Source organism: Lasioglossum baleicum, chromosome 10, assembly GCF_051020765.1.
Source record: "Lasioglossum baleicum chromosome 10, iyLasBale1, whole genome shotgun sequence".
In the NCBI taxonomy this organism is placed as follows: domain Eukaryota; kingdom Metazoa; phylum Arthropoda; class Insecta; order Hymenoptera; family Halictidae; genus Lasioglossum; species Lasioglossum baleicum.
The window spans coordinates 12,751,227-12,775,113 of record NC_134938.1 but is presented as its reverse complement, the minus strand read 5'-3'; the positions used below and the strand labels follow the sequence as shown (position 1 = coordinate 12,775,113).

The following is a 23,887-nucleotide window of genomic DNA, read 5'->3' as shown; positions in this document are numbered from 1 at the left end:
CGTTGGGTCGTTTAGTAAGCACTTAATTTATCGGTAAAATCCTGTTCCCTGTTACGCAGTGATTCTGTAGTATTTAAATAATTGTTCGGTAGAAACAAATCTGTGTTAGCTTCATTCTACGATATGTTTCTTGTGTTCAGTTGGAATGTGTAACTGAAACGTACACACCGCAGTAATAGGTACATTTACCCTAACTGCCCTCTGGCGGTTCGATTAGGACAGGCCTGGCCAACACGCGGCTCGCGGACCGCATGCGGCGCGCCACGTTAAATCGTGCGGCCCGCCGGGCGATTTTATATTTCTATTGAAACTTTTGTATTTGTATAACATTTTTTTAAAGCATGTTTACCTAAAGTGCGGCCCGCTGTAACTTCACACGTCATCGAAGTGGCTCGCGAAACCATTTGGGTTGGCCAGGCCTGAATTAGGAGCTAGGGATACGACGTCTTGCTAGCACGAACACGCATCGATCGATTTACCCTCTTTAATTTTAATTTTTCAGACGGTAGAGATCGTATATTTTCGTTGGGTTTTTCTGTCATTTTCGAGGAATCGATATTTTTTGCCAAGGCTAGCAGCAATCTCCTGAATTCGTTGCATAGAGTAAGTCCCCTTGACACGAGGGAACGCGTCGCCCGCGAGCTCTCGGAGACCACGGATCCGGTATCGTAATCTTCGATTTCAAGAAATTGCTTGGAAGGAGATTTGCGTGAAACCGCAAAGAATTCCGTGCGGCCGAGCGGAATAAAAGTTCTGCTGACGTACGCAGCCGTTTTATCGTTTTGTCGTGCACACTTCGTTCCCGCCTCGGCCCCGTGAAATTACGCGGTGGATACGTCACATTGTGTGCTCATAAAGACCGCTTAATTGCTCGTAAGGACTTTCCCGCTCCTCTCGTCCGTGAGTTATCCATCCGGTTTAAACGGAGTCTCGCAAGCTCACCTTGGGGATGGGATCGATTTAACTTCTTGCTTCAAGAAAAATAATAAAACCATTTTCGTTGTCGCCCTTGCTTGTTCGATTTGCGCGGTTCCGCCTCCTTCTCGGGACGCTCTTTGTTCCGGGATAAAGCCAGATTCGCGGCGGTGTCAAGCGCGCGTAAGTTCGCGAGTTAATCGCTCTGTCATTTTTAACGAAGGGGTTAATCGAGAATTGAAAAGGGTGATTACGGTGTTTGAATTGCAGATCCAGCACGTGCTAAATCCTCCGACAATCAAGGCACCTGTGACGCGTTCGTTCGCGGAATTGCCACCCACAGGGGCACGCCGTTTGTGGATGCGCACAAAGGCCCCGGGGTCCGTCTTCCAGGCGAGAAGCGGAATTTGTCGAATAGGATGGTTCACGCTCCTGTGTCATCGTCGTGATAAGGAAAAATTCCATGGCGGTGACCGCCAGGCCGGGATGGGTCCGGCCTGACCATCGGCCGCCAAAAATTTAAATTGCCGAGGTAAACAGAAAGCGAACAGCAAACCGGCAAACAGCGCGCAGGAATCCCTGCGGCTGGTGGTCGGGCGCGAGGGGATCGTCGCGTACACAAAACACAGAACGCAAAAGGACAACGGGAAAACAGAGGTGGCGCGGGATGGGCCAGGACGCGTGGCTGTTTATCGAGCTGCTGGGTTCGTGCGTCCTTGCGGAGGTCCTCCAACCCGGGCCATGGGTGGCGTCAACGGCCCAAATATATGACGCAAGGTATAGCCCAGCCGAGATAAGGACAACCGATCCTTTCCAAATTCTTGAAATCGGCGCGCGTACGCCACAAGACTCGACGCGACACAAATTGTAGCGATAATCCGTCAATTGTTAAAAGTGGCCCTGAACCAAATCTATTTTGAGTCACACCATTCGATAGGGCTGCCAAAGGAAAGCCTCTGTGACAAGTTTCAAGTTGGTAGCCTTGCCATAAGGGTAGCTACAGAGTGAACTTGTTTTTTTGAATTATACCCAATATCTCAAGTTCTGGTCAAGGAAACATCACGAAAAAATTCGTGATCATTCTACCTAATGACAGGCGGCACTGTGAATTATTTCAGAATTTTTGGTCGCAGAATCGATTTTAAAAAAAATCCGGGAGCATAAAGTTGCCGATTTTGTATTGAAGTTTTTGCAGTACGTGATGAACCGCTTGCCTTACGATTTATTTTACGGTTTTAGTGACTAGAACTTTTTTGTAGATGGTTTTTTTTGTAGATACTTCTTATAGCTTCGAAAGGGTTGCCAAAGGAGGCCTCTGTGACAAGTTTCAAGTTGGTAGCCTTGCCATAAGGGTAGCTACAGGGTGAATTTGGTTTTTTGAATTATACATAATATCTCAAGTTCTGGTCAACAGAACATCCCCAAAAAATTCATGATGATTCTACCTGATGACAGGCGGCACTGTGAATTATTTCAGAATTTTTGGTCGCAGAATCGATTTTTTTTTAAATCTGGGAGCATAAAGTTGCCGATTTTGTATTGAAGTTTTTGGAGTACGTGATGAACCGCTTGCCTTACGATTTATTTTACGGTTTTAGTGACTAGAACTTTTTTGTAGATACTTGTTATAGTTTCGGAACTGACATTTCTAAAAAACCAGCGAAACCACCATTGGCGCAATATACAGTTTAGAATTCGAATGATAAACGAGCTGGCGTATGGCAGTCAGAAAATATGACTAAACTGGAAAGGTGCATCTATTCTACGCGGGTTTAGTCTACCGTGAAATTCCACGGCGTGGATTTTAGCTAACGCGGCGCAGGGAAAACTCTCGACAATTGCTCTTTTTATCAAATCCGCCATCGTTCTGCGCGCGGTAAATAAGATTGCTTCAGGGAATCGAAGGCGGCGAACGGGCTCTTGGGAAACACTCGCCGCGCGCAAAGTGTGAGATTCGACTGGGTTTCATGCGGGGAATCTGAAAATCAATATCCATCTCGCACGAAATTAATCAAAGGTTCAAGGTTAAAAGGTCAACCACTTTTTTTTCATCGCGTCTTATTCTACTCGTCACAAGGATAAAAAGTGCGAAAGAAACCATTGGTCAAAACTGAACCGTTCATTCAAAAAACTATAATAAAGTTTAATTATAAAACTGATTTTGTTTGCATTCTGTTTTCCACATATTTCAAGAAATAATTCCCAAGGGCTGAAAATGTACAAATTAAATTCAGTTTGGTAATGTTTATAACCTTACTGCAACTTTTTAAGAAAACGGTTGAGTTTTGACCGATGATTCCTTCTGCACTTTTCATCCCTGCGACGTGTAGAATACGATGCAATAAAAAAAAATTGTTGACCTTTTGACCTTGAAATTAATTTTGCGATATTTAATCAATTTCCAGCAAATTTCTGTACACCCTGTATCTCTAAACGATCTTTGATACGTTCCTGGTGGAAGCCGACCGCGTCTCGTCAATCAAACGGGTGTCCGCGCTCGTCGATTCTAATGGCGGTCAAATGTGACGTGAAAGAGTTCGAAAAATCTCTTTACGCTGCACACGTTTCCTCGAAATTTGTTGAGGCGGTGTGGTGGCTACGGCGGCGGCTCCGGCCGCAGAAAAGTTCCCAACGATTAAAGGGAACGATAGCCAGCCGAATGAAAGAAATTACACGGCCGATACCGCTCGATTAAAATAATTGGATTAAAAGTCGAAATGGGAGCAGCCGCGCAACGCGCCCGGTTCAAACGCGAATGTGACACAATCTTCGATCTACTTTTCAGCCGACAAGAGGATTTACAGAGTGTACTCCTACGCGGTGGTACGACACGATACCTGCACCGAGAGTTCGCAGATTAACACCAGATTTTTTCACGACCTTCCCGTGGAGCGAGCAACGGCCCTGGTGTCGATAAGTTTAGCGCCATTCTGTCTCTACAGCAGGGTTGCCAAGCTTTTCTGAGACAGTTATGGGACACATTGCCCACAACTGAAATACATATACAGGGTGGGGCAATAACTATGCCCACTTTGAATATTGCCGTTATTAGTAATAATATAGAAAAATATTATCTACAAAACTTACACGGTATGGAGCGGGGCATATTGTGACACAAACATGTTCTGCGTGACTGGAAGCATAGAGGAGATTTCAAGGTCACTTTGACTTTTTCAATGGAAAGACCTACTTTCTGTATCATAAATCGATAGACTATCGAATTCTGAGTAAAAATGTATTGACCTCCACATGTCCTAAAGGTAATAGTTAACGAGATATTATCGAAATAATTCTCGTTCTTCTTTGGATAATATCTCGTTACCTATTAGGTTTAAGATATATGAAGGTCAACACTTTTATACTCAAAATTTGATACTCTATCGATGTATGGTATAAGAATAGGACATTCTATTAAAAAAAATCAAGGTAACCTTGAAATCTCCTCTATGCCCCCACCCACGCAGAAAATGTTTGTGTCACAACGTGACCCCCTCCGTACCGTGCAAATTATGCTGATAACATTTTTCCATATCATTACAAATAACGGAGATATTCAAGGTGGGCATAGTTATTGCTCCCACCCTATTGTATACGAGAACAAAAGTGATATATATATATTGTTTATGTACAATATACACTTAAAAATATATTATATATATAGCTATAATAGATATAAATTATTATCCACCGGCACCCGGTACACCCGTCGCGGCGATCGTCCAAAAGCAGGTACAAAATGTTATTCTGGGATTGCAACAGTGGTAGATGCAAATGCCCGATTGGAACCATGACAGAGCGAGTTTTCTTTATTAAGCAATGTATCAGATGCGAATCTAAATTAGAGAGTTCCGCGCCGCGCGGAATAAACTATCGGAACTATCTCTGCCATCCGTTTTAATTAATCCTGGCGTTCACAGGATTCGTCGTTTCATTAATAACCTGCCACCGATCGAAAAAATTCTCCCCGTCCGAGGGAACGGCGCGCGGCTAAATTGAACCCCGCCTAAAATGGATAATTTCAAATCGAACGAGGCGACGAACCCGGACAACGTCGTCGACTCCATGAGAAATTACAACCTTGCCGACGGCCGGCCCGATGTCATAACCGGCAACACGTTTTTATATCTTCCGCGCGCGCGGCCGTGTGTCAGCGCAATAATGTTTACAACGTCGGCTCGTTCCGATGCTGAATAATTAACTATAATCTGAAGATTTTATTGACGGACCGCGGCAGACGAGGTTTACGAACTTGCCATCGCGTCTCACCACCTTTTCTTTAAGATACACTAACGCTATAACCATAGCAATTGAAGAAGCGACGTGAAACAATCAAACAAAAGGGTACCTAATCCAGGGATCCTAGAATCCTGGGTCCTAGGGGACTCGGTTACATAATCCAGGGATGCTAGAATCCTAGGGTACCTAACCCAGGGATCTTAGAATGCTAGGGTCTTAGGGGACTAGACTATCTCATCCAGGGATCCTAGAGTCCAAGGTCCCAGGGGACTTGGTTACATAATCCAGGGATGCTAGAATCCTAGGGTACCTAACCCAGGGATCTTGGAATGCTAGGGTCTTAGGGGACTAAGGTATCTAATCCAGGGATCCTAGACTCCTAGAGTCCAGGGTCCTAGGGGATGAGGGTACCTAGCCTAGGGATCCTATAAAATCCTAGGGTCCCAGGGAACTAGGATACCTCACACAGGGATCCTAGTGTACTAAGGTACCTAATCGTTGTCTCTGCAATCACAAAGCAGTGGTAGCAACGCAGGAGTACAAAGTGTTTTGCTAGCGAACCCTTCCTCTCTTCTTCATCGTTTTATTCCCAGCCATTAATTCTGTGCAATCTCTGCAATCTATCGCTTCCTAAAATCTCAATACCCTAAGTTAGAGGCTCCTAGATGCGACGGGAGCGCGCGCGCGCGCGAGTCAAAAGACGCCGCCGAACCGCTTATCTCGGTTCCAACGCCTCTCAGCAGTCTCGGGCGGGTCGTCGACGTTCAACGGATTCATGGCTCGCCTTATCTCCTCTCTCAATAAACTTGTGAATACTTTAGCGCCCGGCGTGGCGCGGCGCGACTTGGTCCTTGGTATAAATTAGTCAGTCAAAAAATGGCCGGGTCACGCGTCTCAAGTGGAGAATTCTTCGGGGTCCTCTGGGTCGCGACGGGCAGGCCGGACCGAAATGATGTTGCATTATGTTAATTCGCGGCTGTATCAGCGCCTTCCATCTCGCGATCCTGGTGGAGACGGTCGACGGGAATCCTCTCGCGGGTAAACGCTTTCTCGAGGAAAATAATGGCGGATCTAGAGTCGCTGGAAGAGTTGTGTCCCCACTCTAGTTTCCGCTTCTACCGCGCTAGTCCCCCACGATTCCTCCAGGGCCCGGCATGTGCATGTGTCCGGTACAGGCAGAGAGGGAAGGTAACTACTCACCCTCGATTCAAGTAAATTCCCCTGATCTGGGCGGAGCAATGGGGTAGCCTATTTGGCCCGGCCACTTCGCGATGACCACCCTGTACATGCACGCGCGCGCATTGTCGCAGCGGACGCTCACAGGACGATTGACACACACCATTCCAGAAAACCGGTACGAGTAATCTGCCTGCATGACACCCTCCGCGAAACTCCACCAACTCCACCCTACGCTGGCATCCGACTATATGTAGAAGCCGGAGAGATAACCTCAGTTCTATTAATAGAAGTGGGGATCCTCTGTCCTCCTCGCAGCCACCCACGTCTCCTTTCATGACCGAGTGGTCTGCGATCCAGCGTGGATCGCGCGGACCTGCCCTTTGCTGGCACACCCCCTCCTCAGGTCTATCGTCAGCATAGAAAAACTGCTGTCATTCGCGGAGAACATCGGTTCGCTGTATCGACAGTCTGCAACGAGGCTCGAAATAATTCCGACCTATCTACGCCGAAGATCAAAGACCTCGGGAGTGCTGGGATCGCGCGTGCAACGAACAATGCCGCCTATCAATTTGAACGTGTCACTGCGATCTAGCCGATAAATTGCCTAATGATAGGCGGCAGTTTTTAGTCCGCCGTTGATATATACGTTTGTGCAAATAATATAGCTGTCGGGGATCGATCGCGGCGGTTATTAGAATGGCAAGGACACGGAGTCGCCAGATGAGGGAAGGGAGCACGAGTTCAGGGGAAAAGGTTCGAGAATATAAATTTCGCTTGTCCGTGTCGATGGCCTGCCAGGCTGACAACGAGATTGCTCCCTTTGACCGTGACCTTCGGCTGACCTTCCGACCAAGGCCAGGAACCAGGGTCGCCAGATGAGGGGAGGGAGCATGTTTCAAGGGGGAAACGTTACCCTCTCTCTGCCAGTACTGGATTAATAACATGGGGACACATGAATGACAGAGGGCGCAACGCATCATGTGCCCGGACGGAAGCGTGGAGGAATAGCGTCGTAGAGGGGGAAGGTAGAGCGAGGACACAAATCCTCGAGAAGACACCCTGCTCGCCCCTAGGGAGCGAATTGTGCGGCCGGTTTGATTAAAGAATTGGACGCACGAACGAAAGCGAATCTAATTGTGAGTCACGTGGAATAGAAACGTACCGCGTGAGTTATCGCAATACCGGAGCGTGTAGGCTGGCTTTTTCCCGCAGTTGATGCTGGGAGAGATCAAAGTGTCTACAGAAGCGAGACGCGGGGGTGGCGACTGCAGGCGAGGCGACGCGACGCCGCGTGACGATCCCGGGGCGACATGCGACATGCGGCTGCACGGGATTTCGTAAGGTGGTTCGCTCGGCGGGGACAGTTATTCGCCTGGAATCCAGTCGGTCGTTCTTATCGTTCGGGTTTAAAAATACCTGGCGCCATCCGTTTTCGCCGTGCTGGCACGAGCGCATCTGGATGTCCGAGGAGAGGTGTGAGTGCGACGCGTTGCGCCGCGAGTTATTTCCAGAAATGCCCTAGCGCCCTACCAAAACATACGTGTTTCCGATTTCGCCGAAATTCCATCGATCCCCCTCCGGTTGTGGTTTCTTTTTAGCCACCGCCTTCGACCGAGATAGCCGGGATCGCCCTAGCGATCGTCTTGCTTCTTTTTGCCATTTCTTCTCGAGGATATTTTCCTCGGGAGTTTTTAATATGCATAACGTCATTTCAGGCGTGAAAGGGGCGGAGTACGTCTCCCGATATTGGACAGGGTAAATATTTTCGCGCCGACAAAATCTAGTGCCCCACGATCCCTGGGTTAGGTACCCAGTACCCGGTACTAGTACTCTAGGATCCTTGGTTTATGTACCCTAGTACCTTACGCTCGCTGGTTTAGGAACCCTTCTGTTTCATTGTTTTATGTTGCTTCTTCCAACTGCTATGGTTTAGATATCCTAGTACCCTAGGCCCCCTGGTTTATGAATTCTAGGACCCTAGGATCTCTAGTTTAGGTATTCTAGTACCGTAGGATCCCTAGTTTAGGTATCCTAGTACCCAAGGATCCCTAGTTTAGGTACCAAATACCCTAGAATCACTGCGTGAGGTACCCTAGTACCCTGGGGTATCCTAGTTTAGGTAACCTAATACGCTAGAATCCCTTCTTTTAGAACCCTGGTACGATGTATAATATAATAACAATAATTTCTGATGCAGCTACTAGATCGTGGAAACGAACGAACTCAGACCTGTTGGTAAACACGGACCGTCGTCGCGTCGATGTAAACACAGTGTCTGTCAAGTCATGTCGATGAAAACAGTCGTCGACGATTTGGCCTTGTCGATGTAAACAGAGCCTCGACGAAAGTTGACGTCGGTGATATCACGTCGATGACAACAGTGTCGGCGAGATGAGATATCGGGAAGATCACGGCGCGTTCTCAAGCAGGAAATATTCATCGAGGAAGTTACATTGGATCAATTGATCGCGACGAACATTCGGCTGTGACAACGACAGGAACTTGACAATACGCCAAGCGGGACTAATGGTAAATAAAAGCACTTTGTTCTTGTTATGCAGCGATGTCGGATGTGCCTCGTTGCCGACAGAGGAAATGGGGATCATCTGCGGTGATCCGTTCTCATGCGACAAGAACCGAGCGGCGACGTATCGCGCGACCCGCTTACTACGTGCCAGCTTCTTAATAATGTGTCTCTAATTCGAGAGTCGACAGGCGGCGATGACCTTGCTCTGAGAAAAATCCGAGTCATTGTTATTCCCCGTCGTTCGCGGGGCAAATGCTCACAGAAAAACACGACTGTCAACGCTCGTCGTGTTCGTTAGCTTTTTTCAGCGATTTCACATTTTCGGGTCGGTGATCCTTCCGTCAAAGCATGTCGCTCACGCAAAACAAAAACGTCACAAATCCTGTTTCCAATTTTTTTGTTTCGTACCTCGTGGCAGTGGCGCACCCAGGCAGGGGGCCAGGGGGCCAAGTCCTTCCCCAAGATAAAAATGTTTACACACAGATATTTTGGCTAAAAAAAAGGTCATCACGCAAAACCTAGGGCTGGCTTCAACTCGCCCCCCCCCCCCAGATTAAATCCTGGGTGCGCCACTGCCTCGTGGAATCAAAGTATCAATTATATATTTGAAGAAAAACGTCACGACTCTAATTTTTTTTAGATTTTTTACTAAAATGCGTTAGCGAGACATTGGTGTTGGTCAGAAACGACACATAGGCGTAGAAGTCGCAGGAGCCCGTTGATATTAATAGTAGTTTCAACGTGAAATGCCGGATCTATTGTTGAAATTCTGTGGCCCGTATACTAAACGTCGGAGAGCTCTCGGAGCCCCGTTCTCCAGTGCCGTTGCATTCTGCATTCCCCGGACCGCAGATAATCCGCGACCTCTTGAAAACGCAACCTCCTCCGGTCGAACGTAATCTCCGGCGAGCGCTATCATTTTTTCGGACCTGAACAGCGGTACAGGAGAAATGGGCATCGTTCTCCCCGTTACGGTGTACCGTTACCAAACCACGAGACGACCTTACGTGTGCCTTTTGCTACAATGCACATCGTGAATTCCGCGCGTCCATAATGCCTCTCTTTAACGGTACCTCGAACCTACAGACCTATCTTCCTCGTTCTTCCGCTGTATTATCGAAAATCTGCCGATTGCGTGCGTTTAATGTCAACGGTACTCGCGGACGCTAACAACCAACCGTTCCTCGCTTCTCTTAGTTCGCGAGATGCCTCGTGGCCTGAAATATACACGGTGTCACAAAACTGTTGTACTTGAACAGGATGATTCTTCAGGTTATTTGAAGCAGCTTTGTCCTTTACGAAAATGTTCTCCGAGGCTTTGTCCAGGAGTTATCGTCGAAAATACCACGCCCGGCTCGGTGCCAACCGAAGCTCTAATTGGTCCGTAATTTTTTTTATGATAACTTCTTAACGGAGCCGCGGGGAACAATTTCGCAAAGGAAAAAGTTACTGCAAATGACGTCAGCTCTGTGAAGGAAGTGCAACATTTTTGGTAAACCCTGTACGTATACAGGTTTTAGAACAAACGACTCGTTGGATCGCACGACTTTCAACCTAGAATTCGATATTGGACATTGCCCTTTGTAGAGAAAAAGATCCGAGACAGTCGACGACGCTTTCTACATGCAAATCGAACAGAACTTTTTGGTCAACTTTGAATGCCTGCTGTGTCCTACATCATTCTGTGTAACCGTGCTCTGTGTTACGTTGTGACAGAAACTTTCGTAACGTTCGAGTTCCGGCAATGCTTCTATCGATCTTTCATCGAGTCTTACGTTTGTACTTGCAACACTTTTTCTTCCCCGCTGGACGCCTGAATCGTATTAACACTGAAGAAATTATATTGAAATCGGAACGGCGCAATTACGAAAGAGAATTTCGAGTTCTCCGAACGTTTCTTTTGTGGAGGTCGTGCGTTTTCGATTCACAAGTACCGTTTAGAGTAATGCTTAGAGCTGTAACCCGAAAATGTAGGGCCGGGTTGAGCCGAGAATTTTTTTTTGAGATTCCCGAATATTTTGAGAACCCGAAATACGTCTCGGGAATACTTTTACTTGGCTCGTCCCTGAGGCTCATCGGTGAATCCGGTAGCAGCGAGAGATCCGTATTTATTTTCTAGGGTATTGGTTGAACCGTTCCGCGGGAATATAGAGCTCCGATGACAAGGCGGCTACGATAAATTCCCTCGTAATATCGGTTGACCGGTTTTCACCGAACGTTTCATAGAAACGGCGTGTAAGTCCGCCACGTTTCGCCATCGAGCGAAAAGTGCATCGCGTGAAACTGAACTATCGTTTCCGGCACAATCGACCCATTCTCGTGGACCTTTTTCTATCAGTGACCGTTTCGCGAAACGCCTGCCGATTCTCGGTTGAGATACGCCGACACCTGCTTCGTCTATCTTTACAATTGTATTGCAAGCATCGATTACAAAAAGGAAATTCTTTCGATATAATAATTACGCGTTTCAAGGAAGTACATCATTTTTTAGCTTCTTTTATTTCGGGTTCGTATCCCAAAAATGTATCTCCTTGAAAAGGGTGACTCCTAAGGTCATTCGAAGCAACTTTTCTCTTTGCGAAATTCTTCTCCGAGGCTTGGTTAAGGAGTTATCAACGAAAAACGCGGACCAATCGCAGCGGGCCTACTAGCGGCTCCACGGTGGGCGTGTCCACGGTAGGCGTGTCCACCGCGTTTTTGATTCTGATGTTGATATCTTCGTAACGAAGCCTCGCAGAAGATTTTCGCAAAGGGAAAAGTTGGTTCAAATGACCTGAGGAATCTGCCCTGTGAAGCACAACATTTTTGGGATCACCTGTATATTTTATCGCGAACGTCGACAACGTTTGCGCGGTCGCTTTTAAGTGGGGATTGCAATTAAGCGCGGGTATCCGTACAACAGCGGTCGGCGAAAAAGGCCGGGTTTAATTATCATCGTGAGGGATTGAGAAAAATCGACTGGAGAAAAATCCGTAACAGAAGTTCCACGCGATCTTTCAATGCCGATCGGCGCGCGTTCGTGTTTCACGCAGGTGCACCTTCGGATACCGCACAGAAGACAGTGGGGAGCCTGATAAGGAGCGCAGTGATTTATGCGTGAAATTCTCGCAACCTCTGGAACGCGCGCGCGCGCTACATGCTTACACGCTAGCACGGATGGATCCCCCGTGATTGCGATTGTTCCAACGAAACGTTGACCCTAGTGCCGGGCTTCGTTGTTTAAACGAACCGCCGATGATTTATAAACGTCGATTGCGAAAAAGTCTCTTCGAGCTCACAAAAATCCGTGAAAACGTAATGCTTTGCAACCGTATTCGAAATGATCGCTCTCCCCGCGAGATTTATGAATCCACGCCCAGATAAAAGTGTCTCGAGCACCGAGACGACACGAGCGATGCGACGGAACCATCGATTCCGTACACAGCCAAGTAATTTATGAACTGCTGGCTAACACCGGAATAGAGACAATATATCTCTGGAATTCCGACATTAATTACCCACCCGGTACAATCTATAGCACCCACGATTAATAACAATTCAACGGAATCCGAGGAGAAAATAAATTCCGCTTGCCCCCGCGTCGATCGCTTGCCAGGCTGACGACCAGAGTGTTCCCTTTGACCGTGACCTTCGATTGACCTTCGGTTAACCTTCGGATGACCTTCCACCACGGTCAGGAAGAAGGGACCACCGATTGAAGCGAATGACGTACCCTCTCTTTGCCAGTACAAGAATAGGTAGAGTGGGGAGACGACTCTTAACACTAAACCTACCACCTTACGTTTTTAATTTTGTAAATATTAAAATTATCACGTTGCCTGCATGGAAATTGATTCGATGAATTTCTTTGTCCAAGCACAAATTGCGATAAAAACTGCACGAAATCTAAATAATTAGAGCCTTGTGTCAATTTTATCAGCTAAAACGTTCTAGTTTTCAGTGCTCGATAGTCTCAGTGTTAATCGAGACAAATTAATGATACCTCCTGCCAGAAAATTATTTTTTGACTCTAGCAGAAATTTTTCCACCGGTTTCAGGAGTTTTATGAACATTCCCCCCTCCTATCCAGAGAAATGAACTAAGCCCCACGTCAGAAAATTATTTTCTGCGTCTAGCAGAAATTTTTCCACCGGTTTCAAGAGTTTTATGAACATTCTCCCCTCTTATCCAGACAAATTAATTAACCCCCCGCCCCGCTAGAAAATTATTTTCTGCGTCTAGCAGAAATTTTTCCACCGGTTTCAGGAGTTTTATGAACATTCCCCCCTCTTATCCAGACAAATTAATTAACCCCCCGCCAGAAAATTATTTTCCGAGTCTAGCAGAAATTTTGCCACCAGTTTCAGGCGTTTTATGAACGTCCTCCCCTCCTATTCAGACAAATTAATTAACCCCCCCCGCCAGAAAATTTTTACCACCGAATTGTCAATTACATTGCAATTGCTCGCCGAGGATGTTAATTAACATCATTAGGGAAACGTGCACAGGAACAAAGTCCTCCATATAAGCCAACAACACAGATCGAGGCGACTGAATTTTAATTAAACTTTACGAGTCGCGAACATGCATTCGTCGAGATTTCGACGAGTATTCACGCACGCTAAAAAATAAATCGATGTACCAACACGCTCGATAAAGCTCGACAACATCATCCGTACAACGGACATTACGAAACAGGACGCGCGGATTTTTATTCGAGACTGTTTTTATCAGCGGCTCGTCGAGCGGGCCTTCTTTCAACTTGTTCAAACGATTTATCGCGAGCATCGATTGCACCGCACGTTTTGCCACCGACGAGACAACGCTCGTCCCTCGTTAAAGCAGCAGGGTGTATCAACGGCGAGTATCAATTTTCGCGCGGGAGCCAGTTGTTCCAGATGCTTCACAATTTAATTAACCGGGACGGCATCGCGCGCTCTATATCGTCCGACGTCGCTTCCACGTTGTCGCCAGCCTCCATTGAGATTGCGAACCCCGCGTATCGTCCGTTAAACCGGCCCCATTATCCAATTATCTGGGTCTCTTCGCCGGACCACTGCTGCGCACGCTGCTGCCTCTGCTAATTAACCATCGTGGCTACACGCTCTCCGAGGTTTCGCGAACTTGAACGAATTAAGAAACCATTCCGATGCGCCCAGGTGTTCTACTTAATGGGCCCATTGCGTTATCACTTCACCGCGTTTGCTTTTTATTAGGCCCTGCCGCTTCCGGATCCTCCGACTATCGAAACAGCGAAGCTTCTATTGTGTTGTTGCAATTAAAAAATTTTATAAAAAAAAAGTTAAACCGACTTCGAAAAAACACATCAAAAACAATAAAATAATTTCCATTTAATTTATGTGAATACACACAAACTTACATACAATACAATCTTTCCGGAGGCGGCGCAAAATTGAAAATTTTCGACGCCGGGAATTACGAAAATTCTTAAATTCTTCTACATGCTTTCACATATTGATGTATCTTCTCTTCCCACCTACTGATTTCCAAGCCCACCATATTCCAATGAAATCATAATCAGCAACATCTGCCATTTGGAAAATTTTTCATTTTTGCGCCGCCTCCGAAAAGATTGTATTGTATTTAAGTTTGTGTGTATTCACATAAATTAAATGGAAATTATTTTATACTTTTTAGTGCGTTTTTTCGAAGTCGGTTTAATTTTTTTTATAACATTTTTTTTATTTCACACTTTTTATCTCTGTCAGCCGCCCCCGGCACATTCCAAATCGTAATTTATAAATATCTGAAAGCCGCAATCGATAGCGGTAACGACGTCGCGCGTCGTTACTGTTTCTAATATCTAACATTCAGCGGAGTTCACAACGGCATCACCACCCTACATTTTCGCAAATAAAATCGTAATTAATAAAAAAATGTAAATTTTTTTTGCACGAGATCATCCCGGGAACATACTCTACAAGATGCAAACGGTTTCGTTCCGATTGGTCCATCCATCTCGGCGTAATCGGTGAACATACATAGAAAAAAAGGCACATACAGATCGAATTGAGTAACCTCCTTTTTCGAAGTCGGTTAATAACCTCCTCCTTTTTCGAAGTCGGTTAAAAATGACCGTTTTCCACGTTTTAAACTTCCCGCCTTTGTAGTTTTTCCACGACTGATGGCGTTGAAGTTGTACAATTTGAAAAGTACAGCAGATCCTATACAGGGTGTACCCGTTTTTTAGACATTTCCTTAAATCTGAAAAAATGCTTTTTACGTAAAAAAGTAAAGGTCACCTTGACTTTTTTAAATGACACCATATGTTTCGCGCTTAATATGGAAAGCGTATACATAGAAAGGAAAGAGACTCGGAGAGTCGCGCTGTCCTGAGAATCTCAAAAAAAAAATAGAGGATTTACTGTATCGCTTCATGATAACGCTCGGCCACATATTGCGAAACAAACAGTAAAAAAATTAGCTGAGTCGAAGTGTGATGTTCCTCCTCACCCTCCTTATTCGTCTGATTTGTCACCTACTGATTACCATTCTTTCAAGCACCTAGATGGCTTTTTGAATGGAAAAATATTCAAAGAAGAACGTGCTATAAAGACTCACGTTTATTAGATTTGGGCCAGAAAGGTATCGAGGCACTTGTATCACGATGGAAGACGTGCATCGACGTTGATGTTCATGTTAAAGATTCAAAACGGCCATTTCGTTTGCAACAACCTTCTAGATTGACCATTCGACAAGAGAAGAATCTGAATTCTGTCCACTAAAATTTGCACATTTGAAATTTGGGTGAAATTAAATTATAAAATTTAAAAAGCTAAAATTTAAATATTTGAAAAAACCTCTTTTATTGTTGATTTTACTCATTTTTCCTACTTTTTTCACGCACTTGTTCGTTTGATCGGAACAAACGAGCAGAGGAGTTCGATTTATTTGCAAAACGTGTTTAGAAGTTGATCTCTGAGGCGGAGTTTCTCCGATTCGTTTAAAATTCTCTGGGTTCGATCGTCCCTTACAAGTTTCGACAAGGAGCGTGTTCGACGATATTTGCTTGCGTTCATTCGAATTCCTGACACAATGGCTGCCCGTATCCTGGGATCGAATAGGCACAATCGAAAGTCAGGATTACCGTGTCGGGACCCGGAGAAAAATCGACGGAATTCGAGGCGGGATACCAACCGGGGAGATCACCGACGGCGCGGCGCGGTGTGGCGGCGAAGAACGTGCATCGAGACGAATGCGTGCACGTGCCGAGAGCTACGTAGGGGCCAACTCTGTTCCCAACATTCGCCGCATAATCATACACGGGCCGGTGCGTAATTAGCGGCTGCGGAACGACTCGCGACACTGCTCGTGGTTACAGGAATTTCGAAGATTAATGTACGATCATGAGCGATTAATCATTCTCCTATTAACCCACGGAACCCTGCGAGTTCTACGCCTACGCTGGTGGACAAAATGATAAGGCACCGTTGTACACACACGAAATTTCATATGTACACTGATCACATACATTTTAAATCAGAATAACTTTGTTATGATTCGACAAACGACAAGAATTTCTCTGTAAGGCTACAAGAATTAGTTTAGTAAATGACGTCTAAAAAATATGTTGAAAAAATCAATTTTTTTTACCATCTTTTTAGCTGGGCAAAAGATGTGTTTGGTCAACTTGTATAAATTATATATACGCTTCGAAAATTTCATTGAAATTGCTTGATTGGTTTACGAGTTATAAACGATCAAAAGTGGTAAAAATGGCAATTTTTTCAGATTTTCTGCCTTTCACCAGTTTTATTCGTTTATAACTCGTAAACCAATTAACCAATTTCAATGAAATTTTCTGAGCGTATATTATTTACCACATACAAGCTGACCAAATACATCTTTTAAATTTTCGTTACTGGCCCAGCTAAAAAAGTGGTAAAAATCAATTTTTACTATTGTTTTTCACAATTCCGACCAAATACATTTTTTTAACACATTTTTTAGACATCATTTATTAAACTAATTCTTGTAGCCTTACAGAGAAACTGAAGCCGTTTGGTACATTCATAAAGAAGTTATTCTGATTTAAAATGTGTGTGATCAGTTTTGCTCCTAACAGTATATGTGCAAATGAATGTTCATTGTCGAAAACCTTCAGGTGCCTTATCATTTTGACCACAACTAATACAGTTTTATTCCGGTATAAGATAATGGATTGGACCCCGGTTTCGTCGTATTTCGGATGAGGGTACCTATCTATTAGAGGCAAGCATAAACACTGCAACGCAATCAATCATTCAGGAAATGCAAGATTTTAATTTTTCGAAATCCTTGCCCCAGTGCTTCATTAGTCCCGGGAGATACTGTCTGATAACTAAACAGCGGATTTTATGCATTTAAAAATGGGTAAGTCGAATTTAAAAAAGATTACACAATTTAGAAAACACCAGTGTACTAATTACGACTTACTAAAATTATTAAAGAAGGAAAGAACTTTCTCCTCGGCCTGTGTTGTTTAAAATTGACGCAGAAAAATTTTATTTCGCATAAACATTCGCAGTCAACTGATCACGGATCAGACCTTTCCTCGATTTTCGAGAGATCGCCGTATCTAAAATCGTCGCCGCGTTGCATAAGGCAAAAAGGTTCGGGGGCATAAACTTCCGAAGGAATCGCGAGGACTTAACATTCTACGCTTGCATAAGGAAGGTAGGATCGGCGACCGCGTGCACCGTTTGCGCCGCGCGTACGCGGTTTCGAGCGTGAACGGGAACGAACGTTCGACCAGTGTGTGTCCCGCCGTTAAGTATAAGTATAGCAATCACGGGCAAGATAACGCCTGTATCCTTGACTCTAGGCGCGCGAGCGCGCGTACCGCTGCGTGCACCCCACGCGCTGCGCCGCGACACGACACGCCGTACCACGTCACGCGAGTCAAGTACAGTAAATCCTCAATAGTCACAAAAGCCTCGGGAAGGTTCGTTTGCAAAGTTCGTTGACGGACACTATTTTTTTCAGCTTCAAAAACCGAGCCGAATGTAGAAAAGGACAGCTGTGTAAACAGAGACCGCGATTCTCCGCGTCTCTTTCTTTCCCATAAGCTGTCGTTCCTTGCGCCCGAAACTTTCATCGTCAATTAAACCACTAAGTACAGTTGAAATTACATCGTGTTTAGTCTTATCTTAATCAGAATAACGCCACAAATATATTGGTGAAAGTTTCATAAAAAAATGAGCAATAATAACAAAATTTTTATATTGGTGTTACATTGTAAGGACGCGCGGGTCTTTGACTGCGACTTTCCGCGTCACATTAGTTCACACCGATATACCCGAGCCGAGAACAGATTACTACAGTGGAGGGGATATTTTTATTGCATTCATAGAGGATTTACTGTGGTGTGCGAATTGCGAACAACCGGAACAGAGATGGGCTCCGACCGATGTGTCGCCAGATTAAGACTCGTCTCCCCACTCTGCTTCCCCCTCTACGATGCTATTCCCCACGCTGTGTATTCCCCTCCATTCATATTCCCTCCCCTCATCTGCACGACGCTATTCCTTCACGGTTCGGTCACGTGACACGTTCCGTATCTGACGATGTCACAATGTCACGTGACTAATCCGGTACTGGCTGAGAGAGAGGGTAACTGTATTCCCCTGATCTGATGACGATGATGGTCGTGACGCGCCACCGAATCCTCAACGCGAACCTCCCAGCGCGATGAGGTTATGTATGACGAAACCGACACGAGGAAAATATCATGGTTCACTGCGGCTCTCGTGTCTTCTGTTTTTGCATGGGGATAATACACGGGATCATTTGATCGATCCAAGATTTTTAACGGTCGCGTTCGAAATGCGGCTTTATCATCGTCCCGTCTCGGGTGGAGAAACCACTTTTGAAACCGAGAGGAGCCACGATCGAGCACGGTGCGAGAACATTGATGAAATCGCTGGCGGAAAATGTCACGGTTTCTATGTGCACAAAGGGTGGTGTTCCTGAAAGTGTATGACGGCTCGCACCGTGGACGCAACAAAGGTTGAAGTCAGCGAATTCGTGACATTTATGCTTATGACGTAATTTAGAGTTATTTCGTATACAGATGCTCGGTCTCGGTGCCTTCGGAATGAGGAAATAGCGCGCCAGCATCAGGGTACTCTTGCATCTTTTGTTTGATGCCAGAGATCGCACTGATTCGTGGAGCAAAACACAATATGTGGAGAGCAACAAGTGGATTACAAGCGATTAGAGGGTGACGCAACAGCTCGCCGATCAACATCCTGTCAGACTACTCGAACAGCAAGCAGTGTCGCATGGCCTTTGTTCGGCGCGCATGCCGTAGGTCAGTTGCTCCCGGGGCCGAAAAACGGTGACTCACGAAACTGTAAAAGCGTTCCTGGCCGCGCAATTACACGCCGATCGTGGTAGCTAACGTCCGCATTAGCATAGGCGACGAGACTCACACCTGAGAGCTTGTCCTTCGGATCAATCTACTCAAAGAGACGGGGCACCATCGAAGTGGTCACAAGTGGAGCATGAAGGGGCTAGATCTTTGAAGGGATGCATAGTCCTGGGGAAGAACCTGCTAAGACGCTTTCTAGCTAGCTTGGGGTGCTAACCTATTTCGCGATCGGTAGCGAGAAAAGCTGGCGGGCTTGAACCGCGCGCCTTTTCTTGTAGGACATCGCGTAAAAAGTGAAAGTCCCAGGTCCCCCCTACCCCGGTGTATCGTTTGATCGGAGCAATTGATGTGCAAAATCAGGCACACGCGTCGCTGGAACATAGAGAGGATCGATGTTACTCACCAGGAGGAAAAATACTGTGCTCGTGGCGGTCGCTTCGAACGATATTCCGCACGCCATGTCTCGCGATCGATCCACCAGGCTGCTCCTCCTCTACCAGACCATCCTGAGACTCGTCAGCGAGGCATGCGGCTCCCGGCTTCGTCGCGCTTCTGCTCGGCTAAACTCGAATCACTTTGCCACCATGAAAACCACCACGATAGTCGAACCCTCTGCTTCTACCCCGGAGGTCGGCGGAACCGGTGGATGAAGGGCGTCCAAATTCTCGGTGATCCTTCAGGGGATGGATGTCGATGCAGCCAGCCACGTATGCTTCTGGATGGGAGATCTATTCAGCTCCTCATTTCGAAGGAGATCGAATAATCACTTCTTCCCAGGTCCCCTGTCTCTCCTCTGACCACTGTCAGCTAGGTAACCTCTTCGGGTCGACTGGTCAACGGATACCGTTGCTCGGGAATCGATAATGAGCCGCGCGATTCCTCCGTGTCGGCTGATCGGTCAAAGACGTGGCGAGGACTAGACGACGCAGCTGATATGCGGCAGGCAACACAGCTCTCGGTCGCTCGAGGACAAGACAATCCTTCGAGTTTCTCTCTCCTCGTGGTTTATAGGTGATGATTGCGCGGTCCTAACCGTAGCACAGGGCTCGGGCAACTGACAGCGGGTCAGAGCCGCGGCACACGGCGCCACGCCGCTCTCACAGCTGATCCGAGAGAGCCGATCGCCTCTACTCGCCTCTCTACCCTCTCTACCCCCGCTACCCTCTCCACCCTCTCTACCCTCTCTCTAACACGCGATTCTCAACCTTCGCCACTGTTCGACTCCCTACGATCTACCGATGCCAACCGGAACACTACTTCTCCGATCGATTCGTGTCTGCCTACGTTCTTGATTGGACCCTATGACTACTGGGACATATTTTTGGATCATTACCTTCGATCCCGATCGTGGGATTTCGGTCCTTCCACGGTTTTTCATCCCGTTCGGTCCTGCTGGACAGACAGGTAGCAAAGAGATCCAGACGCAGGACCTTGGAAATCGACGGGTACTTCCGGTGGGGAAGGGTCAGCTTTGTCTTCGTGTACTGGCCACCTTTTCGAGGTATCTGTTCTTTGTTCGCATAAATTGGCACTGCAGAGTCCCCTCCGTTTTAGGACCCTAATGTCCGCACGCGTGTTCAGCTACGCTAATTCCGGCACATCGATTCGGGCACAAAATTTGTGCACGTGCCCTATCATCCGAATTGTTTGTACGGTAAATTGAGCATCGCGATTGCGCAAATTCCTCGAAAGTAAGATCGTTTCGTCAGGCGAATTTAATAGTGTTAAAAAATCCGAGTTTAAACTGTACTTGTGCTCGGAACAGCACGTTCGGCACACGCGATCCGAATACACAAATTTCGAGTGAGAGTTTTTACGAAAAAACCGGAGATCCTCGCGCAACTAAAACCCATCCCGGGCTCTTATATAATTGTCTCATAATCGATGGAAAAAATTGGTTCCGATATCGTTGCAGTTTCTTTATACAGCGTTGCTCCTTTCAGTCGCTCCTTTAACGACAAATCGAGCATAGTAACGATCTGATCGGCGCGCGGCGCTTTTTTTTCTCCGGGGCACTAGTTCACCTCGTTTGTGCGCTAATGTTATGACCGTGATATTCAAGTCGAAGTTTTTGTTACCGTAGCACGTTGTGAGAGAAAGTATTGCGAAACGTTGTATTACACGTTGTAGCGTAGTTTTAACTGTAATGATCGAATCGCGTCAACGGCGTTAATTTATCAACTTCTGATCACCATAGAAAGGCAGATTTGACGTTGATGAATTACCATCCCGAAGATATTACCGGCCAGATTGTTGGCGTTTCTAACGTGTTAATTAGAGGAGTGCGGGAACTCGAAAATTTTTCGGGCTCAGGCGGGTCTCGAGAATATAGAAATTCCCTGAAACTTCGGTAAGTCGAATTACGTTTCGGGAATAGCTGTGATGGCTACTATGTCGCGTCGTTGCTTATGCCACAGTCATATTTAACAAACCTAAATACCTAGGCCCGAATGTCTCTGGGGAACCCGATATTCTCGAGACCGGCAATACGTTCGGATTCTGCCGGCCTAATCGTTTCCAATATTTTCGGGTTCTCGCACACCTTTACTGTCGATACAAGATATAAACCATAACACGTCTTCTAACTCATATAGCACACGACGTCTTAAAGATGTCCATTTTACATCTCTGCTAGGTCAGAGAGTCTTACGTCCTAAAAAGACGTCTAGAAGACCATCAAAGTGTGGTTCTCATATACCAATAATCTAGCAGTAATTATTAGCATTGGTATCATTTTTTCGAGTTAGTGTTTTTGCTTCAATTTCAGTTTCAATTTCAGTTTCTCAACTTCAACTTCAATTTCAATTTTTCGACTTCAATTCTGCAATTTCAACTTCAGCTTCAACTTGAATTTCGATTGCAACTTCAATTTCAATTTTTCAACTTCAATTTCAATTCTGCAATCTCAACTTGACTCCAATTTTAACTTGAATTTCAACTTCAATTTCAACCTTAATTACTATTCCTGCTTCAACTTCAATTTCAACTCTTCAATTATAACTTCAACTCCAACTTGAATTTCAACTGCAACTTGAAGTTCAACTTAAATTTCAAATTTTCAACTTCAATTTCAATTTCCACTTCAACTTCAATTTCAATTTCAGCTTTACTTTCAACTTCCGTTTTTATTATAATTGTAATTTGTATTATTTCTTATTGCAATTTTAATTGCAATTGTCATTTTTATTACACTTTTTAGCAATTCCACATGCGTTCTTCTAATAAAACGATTTAATTGGTTTAACTTTGAACTCGTTTTTGTCGAAAACTGGTTTTACTCTTCCCTTCTTTTAATTCCATTAACATTTATGAACCTTTAAAACTTCTTAGGGACATCTTAAAGACCTCCCAATTGTCCTCGAACCTCGAACGTCTACTGTCTCCGTTTTCTAACACAAGACGTTCAGGAGACGTTCTCCTGATCCTGATTAAGACGTCTGGATATCCAACTGCAGACATCTTAAAGACGTCTTTGTGCCATCTGGTAATTACTGGGCCGGGTTAATCAGTGCTCTAACACTATTCGCTGACATTGAACTATGGCAAGACGGTCGAAGGTCCCGAGTTTTTTCATCGACTGAACGTCGCGAGCGTGATCGTCCGTCACGAGGTCGCGTACGTGAGCCGCAACAATTAATACCAGGCGTATTATTCATAAATATTAATGGAGGGAGGGGGGCAGTTCGTTACGCACTGCGTTCCACATTCACGTGTTCCGTACAGCGGTTTTACGAGCTTGCAAAAAGATATTCGTCCGCTAATTAGGTGGATAACGCTGGTTACCCGTGATTCGAAGGTCACGAGTGAACTGGCCAGGTCGACCATGTTCTACTACATGTATAAAAGTGCTGCGTCTCCGCCTCCGGGATATACTGCCCACGTGCCCTTAATGTCCGTCCTTTCCGTAGTACCTTTCACAGTTCCGCAAGATCGCTCGCGGATCAGTCATACCAAAAGTTTTGATCACGGGTCTCATTTTTTCCGTGTGCACGGCTCCATTATGGCTGATCGAGGGCAATTAATTCCGCTGAATATATTACGCGCGGAGATTCGCTACTTAAAAGCAGCTGAACTTAATGGGATCCTTTTCACAAGGCAGCCCGGAAAAATTGCTGCCGCGCGCACCGACCCGCGTTATTAATCGGTCTTGTTAAACGGCGGCCGGTGATCGATTGATCCTGCCATTAAATTAATTCGCCCGCGGATAAGCTAACGTAGACGTGCAACCACAGAGTCGCCAGATGAGGGGAGGACAAACCACGTATCTAGATGTAGCTACATTTTTTATTTATTACTAGACTGCGGATCTTTATCCATTTACGGAAGAAATTGGTTGGGTGAAGTATAAAATAGTAAAAGATTTAAAAAATTCGGGAGTGTTGTAATATTGCTTTTAATGTAACAAAGTCGTGAAGGGATGGAATCAATTTGTATGTTATTACTGCTTTCCACAATCAATGCAAAACGTTTTTATTTTGCATAAAGATCCGCTGTCTATTTATTACATTTTAAATAAACACACCTTTTGTCAATTTTCACGCCGTAGTATAATAACTAGTCTGCTGATTTTATGCATTTATGACAAAAATGGGTAAGCACAATTTAAAGCAGTGGGCATATTAAAGAGATTTGAAGACATATCAGCGTATCGGCTTCAGCTTGATCGGACAATTAAAAGG

At 45.6% G+C, this 23,887-nt stretch overlaps 1 protein-coding gene across 1 annotated transcript in view; it reads right to left on the bottom strand.

The window, feature by feature from the left end:
* LOC143212552 (uncharacterized) overlaps positions 1–20,323 on the bottom strand; it is a 56,835-nt gene extending 36,512 nt beyond the window's left edge. Inside the window, exon 1 of the mRNA XM_076431461.1 lies at positions 19,612–20,323. Coding sequence (XP_076287576.1) covers positions 19,612–19,668 — 57 coding nt within the window. The 5' untranslated portion in view covers positions 19,669–20,323. The remainder of the gene's footprint in view (positions 1–19,611) is intronic.
* Between the last annotated feature and the right edge of the window lie 3,564 nt (positions 20,324–23,887).